This window comes from Schistocerca gregaria, chromosome 2, assembly GCF_023897955.1.
Source record: "Schistocerca gregaria isolate iqSchGreg1 chromosome 2, iqSchGreg1.2, whole genome shotgun sequence".
In the NCBI taxonomy this organism is placed as follows: Eukaryota; Metazoa; Arthropoda; class Insecta; order Orthoptera; family Acrididae; genus Schistocerca; species Schistocerca gregaria.
The window spans coordinates 720,198,937-720,220,099 of record NC_064921.1 but is presented as its reverse complement, the minus strand read 5'-3'; the positions used below and the strand labels follow the sequence as shown (position 1 = coordinate 720,220,099).

General features: G+C 39.1%; 1 protein-coding gene across 2 annotated transcripts in view; it reads right to left on the bottom strand.

Annotated features, from left to right (window-relative positions):
- LOC126334850 (CDK5RAP1-like protein) overlaps positions 1–21,163 on the bottom strand; it is a 107,477-nt gene that overhangs the window by 74,007 nt on the left and 12,307 nt on the right. For both annotated transcript variants that reach the window (XR_007564779.1, XM_049997518.1), the window contains exon 3: positions 2,920–3,130. Coding sequence is in view for 1 of the 2 variants with exons in the window: in XM_049997518.1 (XP_049853475.1) it covers positions 2,920–3,130 (211 nt within the window). In the remaining variant the exon portion in view is untranslated. The remainder of the gene's footprint in view (positions 1–2,919; positions 3,131–21,163) is intronic.

The window sequence follows — 21,163 nt, the reverse complement described above, 5'->3', positions numbered from 1 at the left end:
TATGTTGGTTAAATGGTAGAGTGATGGCTCTCTGGGATATTCTGTCTACTGTAAGCATACTCACGCTGATTTGTACTTGCATTTTTCAAGCTGTGATCACCCGCCCCAAATCATGAATGTGTTTAAAACCCTTGTACACAGGCTTCATACAGTATTAGACATAGATAGTTTACCCAAAGAGCTTGCACATTTAAGAACAGTGGTCAGTGACAATGGATACTTGACCCCGCAAAATTAACAGAAATTAAAACCAAGAACCAGGAAGAGATAACGAGGAGAACATGCCAGCAAAACCCCTAGCTTTTCATCCCTTTTTTGGCAATATTTCCTTCAAAATAATATGAATCCTTAGTAATTTTCAGATGGATGTGATTTTCTGCCCACCGCCTAAGATTTTGGAACGGCTTGGATCAGTGAAGGATAACTTGTTATTGCAGAAGGCAGGAATTTACAAAATACCTTAGCAGTATGGTATAGCCTATATAGGACCAACAACATGCACAGTGGAAGAACATTGACAAAACATGAATGCCGTACTCACCTTCTACAACCCAGCAAGTCTGCAACTGCAGAACACTGCTCCAATGGACATTCAATGGAGTATGACAAAAGATTAATTTTGGCCACTTTGGCCACAATAACCCCTTTTTGGGAGTCCATTATAAAAGAATCTGATGAAATATGCATTGCAGAAAATCTAATGAACCATGACAGCAGCTAATGAGTGGAATCCCAACTGTGAGGTTTGCTCCAGGCGAAGACGCCAGAATACTCCGATGACTGCGCGAGTGGCAATGCCAAGGACAGCTGATCCTTGCAGTTCCACTAGCAAGGGTGCTGCCACTGGGCGGTGCGGTCCTTCTATCACCATGACTCTGATGCATGCATGGGAATACTATCAGTGTGCTTTATAAGGTGGCACAGAGAACATCTTTATCAGTCTTTGATGGCTCACCTGAAGATGACAGTCAGGTGTCAAGCTGAAATATCATAGTCTGAAGTTTATGACGACTGGCTGCAATTCCAAAATCTCTTCAAACATTTAATTTGCCATGAAAATTTTAAATTTTACAATGTATGTTACAGAGTGGGTTCCATAAGTAACGCAACCAACTTTTTTCTGACACAGCGGTACACACAGCATGTTGTAACCAGCTGGGTTAAGTGGATGAGGGTGTTAGCCTCAAGTGCTCTTTGTCTCATTTGGCTGCGAGCTGCCAGAGAGTCAGGACGTGCATTTCCGTCAACCTCGTTTTGAGTTTATGTAACATGGCAACGATACGGTATCAGATTTTGCGTTAAACTTGAGAAGTGTGCCACCGAAATGTTTCCATTACTTCAGCATGCCTTTGGGAATGATTGCTTCTCCAAATCACAAGTTTTCTGATGGCACAAGTCGTTCAGGGAGGGCCGAGAGGGTATCACCGACAAACCTTTTAGTGGACGGCCATCAACCGCACGAATCAATGAAAATGCGACATGTGAGCGCAGTTGTTTGAACTCTGACAGACAGCTGAGCCTTCAACTGATAGTACAAACTCTAAACATGACAAAAAGCAACCGTTTTCCACATTGTGACTGAAGATATAAACATAGAAAAGCGCGTGCCAAACTCGTCCCAAAAGTGTTGACCGACGAACACAAGCACTTGCAAGTGCTTCCGTGCCGAGAAATGTTGCAAATGTGTGAAAATGATCCTCATTTTTTAAACTCAGTTATCACTGGTGATAAGTCGTGCATTTTTGAGTATGACCCTGAGACAAAAAGGCAGAGTTCAGAGTGGGACACCCCATCGTCGCCCCGTCCAAGACGGCATGCATGAGCAAGTCCAGAATCAAAACCACGTTCATTGTCTTCTTTGATGACAGAGGCATTGTCCACCATGAATTCGTACCTACCAGGACTACAGTGAACTCAGCTTTCTACTTGGAAGTGCTCAAAAGACTGAAAAGGAGGATCTCGCACTGCTGAAGCGACATCAAGGGCATGTGGAAAGTACATCACAACAACGCTCCGAGTCAAAGTGCCTTCATTGTCAATGACTTCCTGTCCAGGACCAAGACCCCATTGGTTCCCCAGCCTCCCTACAGTTCTGATCTGTCTCCTGCTGACTTTTTTTTGTTTCCTCTGTTGAAAGGAGTCATGAAAGGAAAACAGTGGGGCATGATTGAAAGCACCCAGGTGCATGTTACATCAGCTCTAAAGGACATTCCGGAAAAGGCATTCCAGGATGCCTTCCAGGCATGGAAACACCGCATCCAGAAATGTATTGGCGCAAGAGGGTGCTATTTTTTGATTATTTGTATGAATTTATTCAATAAATGATTTTTTTATGAATTTGGTCCCATTACTTATAGAACACACCTTGTATTTGTTGTCATTTTATGTCAAGTCTTAAATGATTTATCATGATCTGTGGTACATCTACTCGAACATCACAGCTTCTTACAGTGTGAATCAACCAATGCATGATTATGGACAATTAAAAGGTTCATGATTCAATTTCTGACTGGTCCTAAGTGTTTCTTCCCCTGCCCCTCAGTCATCACTTTCTTTATCTCTGGTGATGCTTTATGTATATCAAGAATACCTAGCTGCACTGTGATTTAAGTGCCATGTTAGGCTGTAGCGCTCTCTGTAAATAGATGGGTAAGTCAATTCAAAGGTCGGAATAACGTAAGAACATACATATAGCCTCCAGTAGGACCATGTCTAGTGAGGTACTACAGTTTTCAAAGCAACCTACAAGGTTTTAGGATGATGTTGCTTTTTATTATTAGCTAATGAAGATAGGATTTTAAGTTTTGCTCTGATTCTGAGCAGTATATGAGATATAATCAAAACTTTTCTCACTTCTGGGAATAAATTACCTTTCAATATCATGCTTTAAAATATAATAAGGCAGTTATAATGACTTACACAAAAGCTGTTACTGCATCTTGATTAAGGCGAACTGGCATTATATCTGCATATGTTTCATCTAATGACAGCAGCACATTCACTGCAGCTTGTCCAGTATCAGTAACTGCCAATAACCTTGGAAGATCACGGTAACTGTCGGGACCGGCAATGATATCAACACACTGTTCACGCTCCAAAAGTTTGAACTTCAGTCTTTCTGCCATACAACCTACAAAGAGTAGATCACTACTTAACATGAGATGTAATTACAGCAATGCATTATTCTATTTATTGGCACTAATGATTGGAAACCATCTGAAATTCCCCTCAAACATATCATGAGTAAACATACAGTACCCTGCAGTATAGAGATACTCTTACTACCTAAAAGTCTTATGAATTTTCAGAACTGACAATTAATGACATCAGATGTAAGATGAATGTCAACAGATACCACCATATCACAGAATTTAGACAGCTATGTAATGAAAGTCACAAATAAATATCAACTGCAAAACAATGGAAAATAAGGTGCAACATTTAACATAAAATTAATTCCTTTCACGATTAAATCAGGTAGCACTTTCATAAGGAAGAGTGCTTGAAAAGAGAGGCAAAACAATAGAAAAAGAAACAGATGTTATGTGTCTACTAAAATGATTTAAAATGGAAAAAAATAATAAAGTAAAATATGTAACAATAGCCACACCCCAAACACACACACACACACACACACACACACACATTTTTATGATACATATGGATATAAGAGTACTAATGTTTGTGGTATGTTAAGACCAATGATTACAGTGGTCAAGATAAGATGACAGCCACATACAATTCTTTATTAGGGAAGACAAGAGAAAAGAGCAGTTATAAAAAGCCAAACACAGAAACTGTAATTTTAAAAAAGTTGCAGGCTTAACCAAATTTCTTAGTTCTGCCTGCTTTATGCTTAGGTACCCCTCCCATTATGTTGACTAGCATAAGGTATTCCTCAATCAGTATGGTCCTTTACCATAATCTCTTTTGCCAGTATACATAAAATAAAAACTATTTACCCTACAGAAGAGTAGAGTAACAATATTGTGTAAGGTCAATCCATGTACTGCATAATGGAATATATGGTTCACAGCAAGAGTAAATTGAATGTTAATTGTACAATCACTAGCACAATGCTGAAAGTAAAAATTTTTACACTGACTATGAGCCCCTATCTAGAGTTTAGAATGGAGCTTAAAGCGGGTATTACATGATGATCCACTGCAAACGGTATTGGTCTAGCATGACAGCCACCTACCGGTAGAACAGATAAAACTACAGTTATTACCAGACACATTATCCGTGCACCAGAGTAGACAGTAGTTCTAAACTGCTGTCAATCTGTGCATGCACACTATGTAGCAATAACTCGTGCATGTACAGAAGGGGGTACGGCAGTGCTTTCTGCTAGTTATTTGCTTACTGTATGGTGGCTAGTTTATTTCAGATTTTCATGTTGGGGATTTTCACATTTTTTTCAGTAAGTAGGTTTTCATAAATGCAGGAAAAAAACTTTTTTTGCCAGTAGGCTTTCTTTTATACTAGCTGTTTGTGAAAGCATTTTTTCTTTTGATTACTTCGCATTATAGAAATGAAATGGAGCAAAGAGGCGTTATGCATCTAAATTCAGGCATACAGCAAGGAAAAGTGTATGTGTGTACCCACTTTATCATAATACAGTACGTTGGCAATCGTTTCTTTCTGAGCAATATGGATATAATATTACACTGTGATTTTCGATTTGTATCATAATGCCTTAGCTTACAAACATTCATCTTTGATTTGATTGCATCTCTTGCTTTATTTCAGCATGCCAGAAAAGAGGAATAGGTAGGGATGGTGAGAAAGTCCGTGCAGTTTCGTCCAGTGTGACAGGCGAGGACTGCAAAACTGAGTAGCACATTGCATTTAGTTTTCCAAACTTAGAAATAACACAAGGATGCCTTTAAGTATTGGTCCTTTAAAGTGTTGCAAATTGTGGCGCATACACCCATGACAACTTCTGAAATGGTGGGCTGTGCTATTCTGTGGCTAAAAAGCATGACTCGTAAAGGATTCCCCAGTTACCAGGACACGTATAGCTACAACCAGCCTTCAACATAACAGGGCATACACTGGTGTTTTATCAGTGATCAGGGCTGGTATGTTCAAAAAACGTAGGAACATATGATTTAATTCTTACTTTCGAGAATGTGAGACAGCCTCCCTCATGACTGGGTCAAACTTGTTATTTTCATCTTCTATCACACACAGCAGCTTCTCGAAACATGCAATGTCCATCCTCAAGAAGTTTCGAAATTCCTGCGCATCTTTGAGCCTCAGTTCTTTCATTAGCAGCAAATAGAATCCCTTCCCTTTGTCCTTTCTTTTCAGCCAGGGTCGAACTCAACACACTCAGACTATTTGTTTTCTCGTCGTCGTCCTGCCGTAATCTGAAGATTTACTGTCACCGCCAGGGTAATAGCTCCAAAAACAAGTGGATCCTCCATGTGAAAAATGCTGTATAAATACATATACATTAAAACTAACTGTACAATCTGTAATTCATACCTACATAAGAGAATAACAATTACTTAATAAATAATGATAAAAAACAATTTCTTATTAAATAGGAACCTTAAGTTCCCATAAATGATTTGAACAAATGATATTCCAATGTCACTCAGTCCCCCTTGTGTTTCGCATTGTAGAACGAGCGACTTTATAAGAGATCAGATAGTTCTACATGCGTTTCGCGCATTATTAGCATCTACTGTACATGTGCGCCAGGTATATTCCACGTGGATGGTGTAATAGGTCTACGTGAACCAGCCTGTAGTTATAGATATGCACTCTTGGGGCGTTGGTGCATAGGTATACGGTTTAGGCGCATCATGTAATAGGGCCTTTATATTCTGGTGCAGAAGTTTATGACAGGTTGCTTACAGAAATCAGGCACGGAATTGAAAAATCCTCACATACTCAGAAACAAAGTAAAATAGACCTCACTGACCACTCCTGTCATTACCAGAAGATACATACTTCAAAAAACTGTCTAAAAACATAAAAACATTGTCACTTGTAACATTTTACATAATCAAGGTGCTATACTTGTCTTCACGAAATCCTTCTTCAGAATAGTGTGAATAGATTCGCATGTGTCAGATATTATGTCACTCAATGCAAATTTGGACATTGCCGTCAAATATTCTAAATCTTTGTGACTACCTGTTGCCAGAAATTGCCATCAAACTATCGGGCATTCATATGGTGAAATTACTCTCAAACAAGTATTCTGCAGAGTTTCATGAGGAGTTTGGTGCACCAATGAACATCTATAAGCCTTCTGTCCATTCACAAATGATTTTGCAAGTCTTACGTTTGCTGTGTAATTTATGAAGTAAATTAATACCTCAGGTTGCCCTCCATGGGGTGGGTGCACGCAACAACTGTGGTTATATTGGGTTAGATAGAGCAGCAATCAATCGTAGAATTAAGTTGCTTTAATATGACATTTATAGTCACAACGCAGATCAGATATCGACCTGTGTCAGGTCATAACAATGCTAAAACAAATACAAAAGTATGTATTACAATGTGATTTACAAAAGTTATAGGTCCATCACATCGTTGTCTTTTAATGTTAACAGTACATACTAGTGTGGAATTGTAGCAGTTGTTCGTGCTCAAGTGAATGCTTACACAGTTCAACCATTACTGTCGTAAAATTATACGCTGGTTTCACAGTACACATCGGTTTCGCGTGTGGCATACTCTATGAGCTGCGCCTGAAGTTTACAGTTTTGACGGCATTTTTTGTAATATTTATGTTGTATAGTAACAAAGTAGTAACATGAAATTATTATGAGTAAAACTATGTAAAATTACAATTCTTACTTTTTCTCATGTCTGTAATGTGCTAGCTGTTTAAATTTACTATAGCACATAACAGTGACAGTTTACACCTCATGGGCTAAACTAAATTATAAAACTGATATGGCTTCGTAAAGTACGTTATAGGAAGTATTGCATATTTTGTCGCGTTGGGACCTGTTGTAATTTATTTAGTTGTTACTTGACAAAAGATATAACGTGAACTTTATTTACAAAATGCACTTTGCTGGCGCTTGGAGCACTAGTAAGCATCATTTCAATATGTCGCACTTAGTGCCCGAGAAATAAGAACAATATGATAAAGCGTGATCTTTTGAACACTTATTTTGAAAAATGACAGTTTTATGTATTAATTGTTGCTAATAGTTACCCTGATGAGTTTGTGTGTTATTCTAATGCAATAAGTTATGTAAATATAGTGTTATGAGAGTGGTACTCGTTTAGATCTTATGCAAGTGGCTGCTACATAATGGCGTGAGGTTGCGACTGATCTGTGAGACCCTCTGGGTTGAATTTTTCACTGCTTTCAAGTAGCCAGTTTTCAAACAATTCCCAGAAATGGATATTTTTCATTATGACCAGATCATTGATCAGGTTACACTTAGCATTTCTTTGGTGGCAAAAGATCTCCATCTTCAAGAAGATCGAGGAGTCCACCCTTCTCGCCTCTATGTAGCAACCTTACATTTGACGTTAATATTGGCAATCTATGTTTAGTTGACAATAAACGTGCAGCGAGACTTGATTTCTCTGCTCCGTCTTTTCTTTCTAGAGCAACAGATTCCTTAAACCTAGTTTCCAGTCTCCTCCCTGTCTAACCTATGTAATATGCTCCACAATCAGAACAATCAATTTTATAAACCCCCTGATGAATCAAGTACATTTTTTACATCTACAGTATGTTGTAAGATACATCCTAAATTACTTGTTGTTCCAAAGGCTACTTTCACTTTGTATTTTCTGAAAATCGATGCAATTCTCATGCTCATTTTCCCATAATAAGGCAAGGTGACAAATTTTGTACTTCCTTTTGGTATCAAGGTATTTATCTCATTACCATCTTTTTTTCCCCCTACATTCTTATGTATCATATCGACAAATGTGTTAGGGTAGTTATTCACTTTAGCGATATATCTTATAGTTGCTATTTCATTGTCATGTTCTTCTTTTCACAACTGAATGCCAAAAACACGATTAATGGTGAAATTAAAAAAACGCATTTTTATGTTGAATAGGATGGTTTGATGCGTAGTCTACATTTTTTTTTTTTTTTTTTTTTTTTTACGAAAGACTGTACCATTAAATTTAAAATAGTTAAATTCCATAATTAGCTTCATTAACCCAATGAACTCCTCAATTTCCCTTTTTGAAAGCTTATTTTGCTCTAATAAATTGCAATAGATTACCTGTATAGTTTTGTCAATAGGTATGTTTGTATATAAGTTTACAATGTCTAGAGAGACCAATTTCATTTCATCCGTTATTGGTGTATTTCTAATTTTCTTCACTACCTCAGAACTATCTACTAACTATCAAAGACACAATAATTCTGACAAAATATGCGGTAAATTCCTTAAAGTTACCAAAATTGGAACAGAATAGGATTTGTCTAGCGATTAATAACATTATTGTGAATGAAACACATGAACCTTTCCTAATTCAATTAGTGAAAATAGGATCGTTCGAAGTATTAATAATAAACTTATAGAAGGTGGGGCCATACTAACAAAAGCAGACAAAGGAGGTACTACGGTTATCGTAACCAAAGAGGAATATATTGAAACTTCCTGGCAGATTAAAACTGTGTGCCCGACCGAGACTCGAACTCGGGACCTTTGCCTTTCGCGGGCAAGTGCTCTGCAAGGTTCGCAGAAGAGCTTCTGTAAAGTTTGGAAGGTAGGAGACGGATACTGGCAGAAGTAAAGCTGTGAGTACCGGGCGTGAGTCGTGCTTCGGTAGCTCAGTTGGTAGAGCACTTGCCCGCGAAAGGCAAAGGTCCCGAGTTCGAGTCTCGATCGGCCACACAGTTTTAATCTGCCAGAAAGTTTCATATCAGCGCACACTCCGCTGCAGATTGAAAATCTCATTCTGGAAACATCCCCCAGGCTGTGGCTAAGCCATGTCTCCACAGTATCCTTTCTTTCAGGAGTGCTAGTTCTGCAAGATACGCAGAAGAGCTTCTGTAAAGTTTGGAAGGTAGGAGATGGATACTGGCAGAAGTAAAGCTGTGAGTACCGGGCGTGAGTCGTGCTTCGGTAGCTCAGTTGGTAAAGCACTTGCCCGCGAAAGGCAAAGGTCCCGAGTTCGAGTCTCGGTCGGCCACACAGTTTTAATCTGCCAGGAAGTTTCATATCAGCGCACACTCCGCTGCAGAGTGAAAATCACATTCAGGAATATATTGCTAAAACTATGAAATTCTTTGAGGGCAATAACATAGAAAAAATTAATAGGGATGTAATGTTGGAAGCACAGAGAAACCTACTTGAGAAATTAAAAACATGTAGTGAGATAAAATCACCAAGAGTAGTACAGATGCTAATGGTTATGAACCCACTGATAACCACACTTTGGCCACAAATAAAAGTACACAAATCTGGTTACCCAATACGTCCAGTGGTAGAAAGCAGCGAAAAAGTGTCTGCGGTTTCTTAAAACCAACTACAAATTCCACAGTCAATTCTCTATAAAAAACAGTACTGAGTTAGTGAAGAAAATTAGAAATACACCAATATCGGATGAAATGAAATTGGTCTCTCTAGACATTGTAAACTTATATACAAACATACCTACTGACAAAACTATACAGGTTGGTTGGTTTTTGGGGGAGGAGACCAGACAGCGAGGTCATCGGTCTCATGCCCTTTGAAAGGAACCATCCCGACATTTGCCCGGAGCGATTTAGGGAAATCACGGAAAACCTAAACCAGGATGGCCGGATGCGGGATTGAACCGTCGTCCTCCCAAATGCGAGTCCAGTGTGCTAACCACTGCGCCACCTCGCTCGGTGAAACTATACAAGTAATCTATTGCAATTAACTAGAGCAAAATAGGCTTTCGAAAAGGGAAATTGAGGAGTTCATTGGGTAAATGAAGCTAATTCTGGAATTTAACTATTTTAAATTTAACGGTACAGTCTATTCCCAACAAAAAAAAAAAAAAAAAAAAAAGAAAACCCAGTGTTAGTATGGGGAGATCAATATCTGGTATACTAGAGGGCATATTTATAAACCATCTTGAGAACAAATTCTTTACACAAAACCAATTATGGGCAGAAAAAATTGTATATTATTACAGATACGTAGATGACACACTGTTGTTAGTAAAAGGGAATGAAGAAGTAAATGACAACATACTATCCACTTTCAATAGTTGGCATGAATCAAGTTTACTGGTGAAATTGAGATAAATGGTTCCAAAAATTTTCTAGATTTATCAGTCCAGAGAAAGAATGGTTGGCACACATTTGGTATCATTCGCAGAAAAAAAAATTTTAAAAAATGCACAGATGGTATTTTAGACTACGCATCAAACCATCCTATCCAACGTAAAAAGGCGTTTTTTAATTTCGCCATTAATCGTGTTTTTGCCATTCAGTTGTAAAAAGAAGAACATGACAATGAAATGGCAACTATAAGATACATTGCTAAAGTGAATAACTATCCTAACACATTCGTCGATATGATACATAAGAATGTAGAAAAAAAAAGATGGTAATGAGATAAATACCTTGATACCAAAAGACGGTACAAAATTTGTCAGCTTCCCTTATTATGGGAAAATGAGCATGAGAATTGCATCGATTTTCAGAAAATACAAAGTGAAAGTAGCCTTTGGAACAACAAATAATTTAGGATGTATCTTACAACATACGGTAGATGTAAAAAATGTACTTGATTCTTAAGGGGTTTAAAAAATTGAGTGTCCTGATTGTGGAGCATATTACATAGGTTAGACAGGGAAGGGACTGGAAACTAGGTTTAAGGAACCTGTTGCTCTAGAAAGAAAAGACGCAGCAGAGAAATCAAGTCTCGCTGCACATTTATTGTCAACTAAACATAGATTGCCAATATTAACGTCAAATGTAAGGTTGCTACATAGAGGCGAGAAGGTTGGACTCCTCGATCTTCTTGAAGATGGAGATCTTTTGCCACCAAAGAAATGCTAAGTGTAACCTAATCAATGATCAGGTCATAATGAAAAATGTCCATTTCTGGGAATTGTTTGAAAACTGGCTACTTGAAAGCAGTGAAAAATTCAACCCAGAGGGTCTCACAGATCAGTCGCAACCTCACGCCATTATGTAGCAGCCACTTGCATAAGATCTAAACGAGTACCACTTTCATAACACTATACACTCCTGGAAATGGAAAAAAGAACACATTGACATCAGTGTGTCAGACCCACCATACTTGCTCCAGACACTGCGAGAGGGCTGTACAAGCAATGATCACACGCACGGCACAGCGGACACACCAGGAACCGCGGTGTTGGCCGTCGAATGGCGCTAGCTGCGCAGCATTTGTGCACCGCCGCCGTCAGTGTCAGCCAGTTTGCCGTGGCATACGGAGCTCCATCGCAGTCTTTAACACTGGTAGCAAGCCGCGACAGCATGGACGTGAACTGTATGTGCAGTTGACGGACTTTGAGCGAGGGCGTATAGTGGGCATGCGGGAGGCCGGGTGGACGTACCACCGAATTGCTCAACACGTGGGGCGTGAGGTCTCCACAGTACATCAATGTTGTCGCCAGTGGTCAGCGGAAGGTGCACGTGCCCGTCGACCTGGGACAGGACCGCAGCAACGCACGGATGCACACCAAGACCGTAGGATCCTACGCAGTGCCGTAGGGGACCGCACCGCCACTTCCCAGCAAATTAGGGACACTGTTGCTCCTGGGGTATCGGCGAGGACCATTCGTAACCATCTCCATGAAGCTGGGCTACGGTCCCGCACACCGTTAGGCCGTCTTCCGCTCACGCTCCAACATCGTGCAGCCCGCCTCCAGTGGTGTCGCGACAGGCGTGAATGGATGGACGAATGGAGACGTGTCATCTTCAGCGATGAGAGTCGCTTCTGCCTTGGTGCCAATGATGGTCGTATGCGTGTTTGGCGCCGTGCAGGTGAGCGCCACAATCAGGACTGCATACGACCGAGTCACACAGGGCCAACACCCGGCATCATGGTGTGGGGAGCAATCTCCTACACTGGCCGTACACCTCTGGTGATCGTCGAGGGGACACTGAATAGTGCACGGTACATCCAAACCGTCATCGAACCCATCGTTCTACCATTCCTAGACTGGCAAGGGAACTTGCTGTTCCAACAGGACAATGCACGTCCGCATGTATCCCGTGCCACCCAACGTGCTCTAGAAGGTGTAAGTCAACTACCCTGGCCAGCAAGATCTCCGGATCTGTCCCCCATTGAGCATGTTTGGGACTGGATGAAGCGTCGTCTCATGCGGTCTGCACGTCCAGCACGAACGCTGGTCCAACTGAGGCGCCAGGTGGAAATGGCATGGCAAGCCGTTCCACAGGACTACATCCAGCATCTCTACGATCGTCTCCATGGGAGAATAGCAGCCTGCATTGCTGCGAAAGGTGGATATACACTGTACTAGTGCCGACATTGTGCATGCTCTCTTGCCTGTGTCTATGTGCCTGTGGTTCTGTCAGTGTGATCATGTGATGTATCTGACCCCAGGAATGTGTCAATAAAGTTTCCCCTTCCTGGGACAATGAATTCACGGTGTTCTTATTTCAATTTCCAGGAGTGTATTTACATAACTTATTGCATTAGAATAACACACAAACTCATCAGGGTAACTATTAGCAACAATTAATACATAAAACTGTCATTTTTCAAAATAAGTGTTCAAAAGATCATGCTTTATCATATTGTTCTTATTTCTCGGGCACTAAGTGCAGCATATTGAAATGATGATTACAAGTGCTACTAGTGACAGCAAAGTGCATTTTGTAAATAAAGTTCACTTATATCTTTTGTCAAGTAACAACTAAATAACTTAAGACAGGTCCCAACACGACAAAATATGCAACACTTCCTGTAACGTACTTTACGAAGCCCTATCAGTTTAATAATTAATTTTAGCCCATGAGGCGTAAACTGTCACTGTTACATGCTATAGTAAATTTAAACAGCTAGCACATTACAGACATGAGAAAAAGTAAGAATTGTAATTTTACATAGTTTTACTCATAATAATTTCATGTTACTACTTAGTTACTATACAACATAAATATTACAAAAAATGCCGTCAAAACTGTAAACTTCAGGCGCAGCTCATAGAGTATGCCACATGCGAAACCGATGTGTACTATGAAACCAACATATAATTTTACAACAGTAATGGTTGAACTGTGTAAGCATTCACTTGAGCACAAACAACTGCTACAATTCCGCACTGGTATGTAATGTTAACATTAAAAGACAATGATGTGATGGACTTATAACTTTTGTAAATCACATTGTAATATATACTGTTGTATTTGTTTTAGCATTGATAATGACCTGACACAGGTCAAAATCTGCTCTGTGTTGTGACTATAAATGTCATATTAAAGCAACGTTCTACGACTGCTTGCTGCTCTATCTAACCCTAATTAATACCTTATGTGAAAATGTTTATTGCTGAAGAAGCCATTTTCTTGACCATTTAGATCATTATTTCTGCCTCTGACACTTAACATTTTTAAGGCTAGTTGCAAACAATGACCACAGCAACACTGCCTGCATTATGAGTTAAGTGTCTATCTTTGTGAGAAGACAGCTGTTTGAAGTGAAAGATCTTTCCTAGACTGACAAATCGTGGGCCAGTAGTAGAGTGAAACTGTCTACATCTACGCAAATACTCTGTTTCCCTCCCAGTTCCACTTGCAAGTGAAAAACGACTGTCTAATAGCCCCTGTGTGAGCCCTAATTTCTTTTGTCTTATGTTCATGGACCTTACACGAAATGTATGTTGGAGTCAGTAGTGTCATTCTACAGTCAGTTTCAAATGCTTTTTCTCTAAATTTTCTCAATAAGATTCCACAAAAAGAATGTCTCTTTCCCTGCATGAATTCCCATTTGAGTTCACAAAGCAGTTCTGTATGTAGCCAAAGGGTTACATGACCTTAGCGGAGCAGACTTTTCTGGCCAACTACCCACAGGTAGAGGGTGTGTGACTTACATTTTTGTGCAGGTAGAGCGTTAGTAAAAACATGGAACACTTCACCAAACCAAGTAAGCTAATAAAACCACAGTAGACAATTGCTTAAATAACTATTTTCAAGATATGGGAAAACCTAAGAGACTATGAACTGATAATGGACCACTGTTAACCAGCCACAATTTTAGAGTTTTTAGCATGGGAAATAGTACATCATGTAACCATATCAAAATATCACCCACAGTCTGATCCATGTGAGAAGGTACTGAAAGAGTTTGGCCAATTATGTTGAAGATATGGGTCCCAAAAACATATCACATGGGCACATATGATACCAGAATTCCAGATCATATTGAATGAGATACCACGGATGTCCACTCGGTTATCACTAGTAGAGACAATGCATAAGAAATTTATAGAAGAGCCATTATTAAAATTCTTCAGATGCCCCACTTCAGTTGATGAAGAGGCAGCTGTAACACACACTAAGATAAAAAAGCAAGTTACACGAGTCATCCCAGGGCAAACTGTGTAAGTTTAACAATACAGCAGATGTACCTGTATTTAGCATAGATGACTTAGTTTTAGTAACAGATGTCCATCATAATTCCACCTTTTAAGGTAGTGGGAATATCACATCCTAAGGCACTGTTCCTAGTTGATCCCGATACTGGCTAGAGAAAGGTACTATACAATGTTGATACAGTTAAGAAACACACAACTCCGGAGAATTTGCACACTTTGGAAATTCGGCAGAATGATGCCTGTCAGAAGTCTGAGTTAAAGGCTTTGGTATTTTTCTTTTATTTCTCCAAAGCCATTCCTTCCACTGACACTATTCTGTATTCTGTACCTATTACTATTCTATTTTATTTAATAACTAAATCATATCCTTGTTTGTGAAAGCAAGAATATAACACTAAAAGATGTTATGCGAATAACTGGAATTATCAATTTTTGTTTAAAATATTAATAATATGTAGTATGTTTCTTACAGAAAAAGATACACACATATTATCTACATATACTGTTATGTATAACTGAGGAGGACACAGCATGTTATCTTGGATGGAGAGTCATTGTCAGATGTAGAAGTAACTCCAGATGTGCCCTAGGGAAGTGTGTTGGGACCCTTGCTGTTGATGTTGTACATTAATGACCCTGCAAGACAATATTAATAGCAAAATCAGGTTTTTTGCAGATGAATATGTGGTTGTCTATAATGAAGTGATATCAGAGAGAATCTGCATAAATATTTAGTCAGATCTTGACAAGATTTCAACATGTTGTTGAGATTGGCAGCTTGCTCTTAAATGTTCAGAACTGTAAAACTTTGCACTTCACAAAACGAGAAAACATAGTATCTTATTACTATAATAACAATAAGTCACTGATGGAATTGGCCAATTCATACAAGTACATGGGTGTAACACTTCGTACGGATATGAAATGGAACAATCACATAGGTTCAGTCATGGGTGAAGCCGGTGGTACACTTCAGTTTATTGTTAGAATACTGGGGAAGTGCACTCAGTCTACAAAAGAGATTGCTTAAAAGTCACTCATGTGATCCATCCTTGAATATTACTCAAGTGTGTGGGAGCCATACCAGATAGGACTAACAGGGGGTATTGAACATATACAGAAAAGGGCAGCATGAATGCTCATAGGTTTTTTTAATCCATGGGAGAGTTTCGCAGAGATACTGAATGAACTGAAATGGCAACTCTTGAAGAATGATGTAAACTATCCCAAGAAAGTCTATTAAGAAAATTTAAAGAATCAGCTTTAAATGATTACTCTAAGGATATACTACAACCCTCTATATTTTTCTCACACAGGAATAGTGAGGATGAGATTAAAATAACTACTGCATGCACAGAGGCCTTCAAACAATTATTCTTCTAACGATCCATATGTGAATGGAACAGGAAGAAAGTCTAATAACTGGTACAATGGGACGTGCCTTCTGCTATGTGCCTCACAGAGGTTTGCTGAGTACGGATGCAGATGAACTGAGATACTATAGTATCTTTAAGAGGAACAATGCAAAATGATAGGGTTTCCATTGGTTTTATATGGGAGGTTCCTTATGAACAGTTGATACATATAACAATAGAAAGACCGACTTGAGATGATTAAAACTGATGATTCACTAAGTTTTCTTTTCTTTCATGTGTTGCTGTTCTTACTCTCCACACTTAAAACTGAGATTTGCTAAGGTCAATTTTCAGGATTTGTGACGATGAAGTTGTGACAAGTGCGTTCAGTAGGGAGTCCCAAACACCTTCTCCCTCTGGCATAACTACAAAGAAATTTAGCAGAAGTGGGAATTCCTTGGGGTGGGGGGTGGTTAGGAACTCTGTCTTTTGGGACTATTGTTTTTATTTCTTTGACCTTAATGAATATATTCTCCTCCTCCCTTTCTCCTTCTCCACCAGGAATACCAGTTCTATCTTTCTCATATTCATATTAATGTTTTTCCATCGGTGAAACCCTTCTCTTTTGCACATAATTCTATCACAAAATGTTGACACAGGAGAGCAAAGGTGAAACTTGGACAAATGGACATGGACATAATTTTCGCACTGTACACACACTGTGTATGACACCACTACACTGCGTGTTAGGCATATCACACATTGTGGGGAAAGACCAACAGGGAAAGCCAGTGAGTGTAGGATGTGTCCGAAATCTGATGCACTAACATGAGCATAATGAGCAGAAGATAGCAGTGCTGTGAGAAATTTATTAATTGGTAGCACAGATGCACGAATAATAAAACAAGACTGTTTTATAAGTTTTCAATAGAAGGTGCTACACAAGGAACAGGAGTAGCAGACATAAAAATTAGGTTATATTTAAGTAACATAATATTTGATCAGTGTGAGAAGACATTAACAATTTAATCGCCCGGACATGTGTTACAACATAAGTGTTTTTCAAAATAAGTGGCAATGGAAACTACTCTAGCAGGTTTTGTTGTCAACATAAAATCCATTGAGCCTTCAAAGGATGAAAATGACAATTTCAGTCCTCACTTTATAATGCTTTGTGAAATTTTTAATGACAAATTGAGCTGTAAGTGATGGCTTGGACAGTTTTAAATACAAACACAGTAGCAGATCTAAATGATCTTGAGAACAGGAAATGAACATGGGTATATCGTAACCCAAAGTTATATGCAAATGTATTTTCATACAGCAACAAACATGTAGGTAAAAGCAATTTTGTAGAGGGAGTATGATGCAGTATGCTTTAAAACTGGGGTGAAGACATGCCAGGAGCAAAGGAACCTCTTCCTGCCATGATGTGAGATATGAAATTGAGGTACCGTGCAGACATATCTTATATGTTATGGTGCAGTGTACTCTGCTTTATGTGAGTTGAAGGAGTTGAGATTGGTAGGCAGACTTACAGAGAGGCTGTTCTATGGCTGATGTCAAGTGCAAGTACGAAAGAAAAGGCCTGTACTTTTTTGGTATAGAGGAGTCTGAGGGTAGGTATGCCAATTAGAGGGGCCTAGTTCTTTGGTTAGGAGAATCCACAGAGGGATAACATGAATCATTTTGGGTAGGGAATGAATAGGGGACACTTTCATCTGAAACAAAGAATGGTCGTATAGTATCTGCCCGTAGAAAGAGTTGAACTCAATTATTGATACTGGATAATACAAGTTGAGTGAAAATTGGTCAATTTGTTGATGAGGTATACAAACTAGTTAGGAGCAAACAAATTTAACCTGGAACCAATGGATGGTAATTTCCATTCCATGTATGTTGATATTTTCAAATCTGAGATTTGGATGGTTAAGGATGAAATGAAGTATATGAAATTAACTGTATTACTAATGTTAAACTACTTTTGTGACCTAACAATGTATTTCAATCTAAACAAAGAAAACAATTCCACGCTCTTACAAGTTAAAAGCACAATTAATTTTGTGGAGTGTGCAATGACTGAGTGCAAATACTGTGGTACACTTAATTACTAGAAACATCTTGCATGCTAACTCTTTGAGACCAAATGAATAATCATGCATGAACATTTAACAAAACATTCCATACATTTATTAAGTATACATGAAACAGCTAACAAACTAACATGATATCATAAATGTTACATTTAATTGTAAAGAGTGTGTTACAGGAGCTTTGCACATCTTTCGTGTCAGAGAGGGAATCTGTAGTGTGACATGGTTTAATCATGAGAATGATCTATGTTCCATTGATGATGCTCCCACTGGTGGCCATGTGTTTTATAAACATTTTATGTAGTGGAAATAATCCACTTTGCACCCCAATCTGTGCAGCTGTTTGTAAGTAGAAACATAATGTAGAAAGGGCAAGGCGTGCCAGGGTGAATGAAGTAGCACTTGCTGGATGTGGGCATTTATGCCCTGGTGATACTCCTTGAAGGTGTCATGAACACCTAAGAGAGAGAGAGAGCAAACATACTACAAAGCAAACACTCAAGACAAATGAAGATGGTAAATCATACATCTTAAGAGAAGTTCAATGTGGTTGAATGTACTGATCAATGTGTTTAGAGTTTATGAGTTACTGATGTTTGGATCTGTCTACACACCTGATATAAATAGTTTTAACAGTACAGATGATTATCACTGAAGACGTGTTCATCATAATCCTGCCTGGATACGAAATCAAGAGGAGTAAGTTTACCCACAGCTGTGATAAGGAGTAGCCAGAAGAAGAGAACAAAACTAAAAGGCAAGCATATCAGAAGAAGAAATATCAAAGGTAACTTAGGCCACATCACACTGACAGGTATGCCAAATACACATGGGAGGAAACACAGAATGTAATACTTGCACTTTGATCAAAAATACCGACAAAAATTCTACTGGCCCACCTCCAAATTGCTTCAATGTCTTTCTTTAATCTGGTCTGGTGGGGATCCCAAACACTCAAGCAGTACTCAAGAATTGGTCACACTGGTGTTGTATATGCACCTCCTTTGCAGATGAACCGTACTTTTCAAAAACTCTCACAACTAACATTGACCATTAATCTTCTCCACTACAGTCTTTAAATGCTTGTTTCATTTCATGCTGCTTTGCAACATTATCCCTCAATATTTAATCAACCTGATTGTGTCAAGTAGCACACTATTGATGCAGTATTCAAACATTACAGGATTGTTTTTCCTACTAATCTGCATTAACTTACATTTTCCTACATTTAGAGCTAGCTGATATTCATCACACCAATTTTTCCTGCATTTTGAGCTAGTTGCCATTCATCACAGAAATTAGAAATTTTGTGTAAGACATCTTGTATCATCTATAATCACTCAACAATGACACCTTGCTGTATACCACAACATCATTACCAAAGAGCCACAGATTGTTGGTCAGCTCATCCATCAGATCATTTATGTGTATGAGAATATTAGTGGTTCTATCACACTTTCCTGGGGCACTCCAGGTGATAGCTTTGTCAGTGATACATACTAGGTCGTATTACTTAAGAAGTCTTCAAGCCACTCACATATCTGGGAACCTATTCTGTGAGCTCGCACTTTCATTAACAGTCCGCAGTGGGGCATAATATCAAACGCATTTTGGAAATCTAGGAATATGGAATCTGCCTATTGCCCTTCATCCGTAGTTTTCAGGATATCATGTGAAAAGGCAACCTGAGTTTTCAACAAGTGATGCTTCCTAAAACCATGCTGATCTGTGGACAGAAGTTTTCCAGTGCAAGAAAATTTACTACATTCACACCGAGAATATGTTCAAGAATTCTGTAGCAAACTGATGTTAAGGATATTGGTCTGCAGTTTTGCAGGTTAATTCTCTCCCCTTCTAATAAACCACAGTTACCCGCACATTTTTCCAGCCACTTGGGACTTCACACTGGGTGAGAGATCCGAGATAAATGCAAACCAAGTAAGGGGCCGATGCTGCAAAGTATTCAGACCTGCTGACTTATTTGCTTTCAACTCTTTCAGTTGCTTCTCTATGCCAGGGATGCCTATTACTCTTCCATATGGGAGTATTTGCGATGGTCAAACAATGGTATGTCTGTACGATCCTCCTGTGTGAACAATTTGAGACATGGCAGTGTACTGTCACAGCACTGCACACACTCAAGCTGATAATTAATTTAATATTTAATGAATTAAGAATGGTAATTCAGAAGCATAATTTGTTCCAAAACCTCTGAAATGATGCAGGATATTATTACAACAAGGATGCTAAAACCACCACAATGACAGGACTATGGAGACACTTAATTTTTAATTAAGAGAGTGTATCAGAACTGACCCCAGAGGAGGCTGGGGTATGTGAGGCCACATAGCACATTCACAGGAAGGTATGACCAGCAGCTGCCAATATCAGCAGTCATCATGGTGGGCTGCAACCAGCAAGGTTTAGATAGCATAGAAGCTGGGGCAGGCATACAGAGAAGGGACCAAACATAAAAGTTACGATGCAGATCTCAAGGACAGATATCCCTTCACTTAAGTCCCAGAGGAATAACCAATCAGCAGACCCAGCCGGTAGGAAAAATAGTCCACCATACATTTTATTGTGGTGGACAGGAGACAAGTCACCATACTGATAAAGCATTGTTTAGAGTTTGTCTCCATGTACATAAACTGAAGAGAATGACGTCAGTGCAATCAGAGGTAATGTTTGGAAAACAGTGGTTTCTGATGTCACTGCCACCATGAATCATGAGCAGTGGAAAGACACATCATTGTGACAAGAAACACAGTTTGGTAGTTGAACGGAACAATGTGCAGTGAGTGACGGTCCATCTTAATTGTATAACAAGCTTGCTATGGACACAACTGTGTCAGTAATATCATTCAAAGTAAAGTCACCCTGGCATTGAACTTTAATAGTGTGCATGAAAGTATATTTCTGCTGGTGACATACTACTGAGGCTTAGATTTGCATAATACATGAACAAAGCTTATGGTGTGTGTGATGCATTATTCTTGTGTGTGAAGGTAGGTGATCATGGAGTATTGACAATCTGTTAAGCATTCAAGTGTTGTCGTATTGTCGTCACCGATGTCCCTTTGATTGTGACTCGCAATTTGGGAGACCTGTTGATTTGGAGAATGTCAGATTAGCTATTGACAGCTTTCCTAACAATCCTGGTAAGGTGTGAGAACTTAAAATTGGCAAAAAGTATAAATGGTA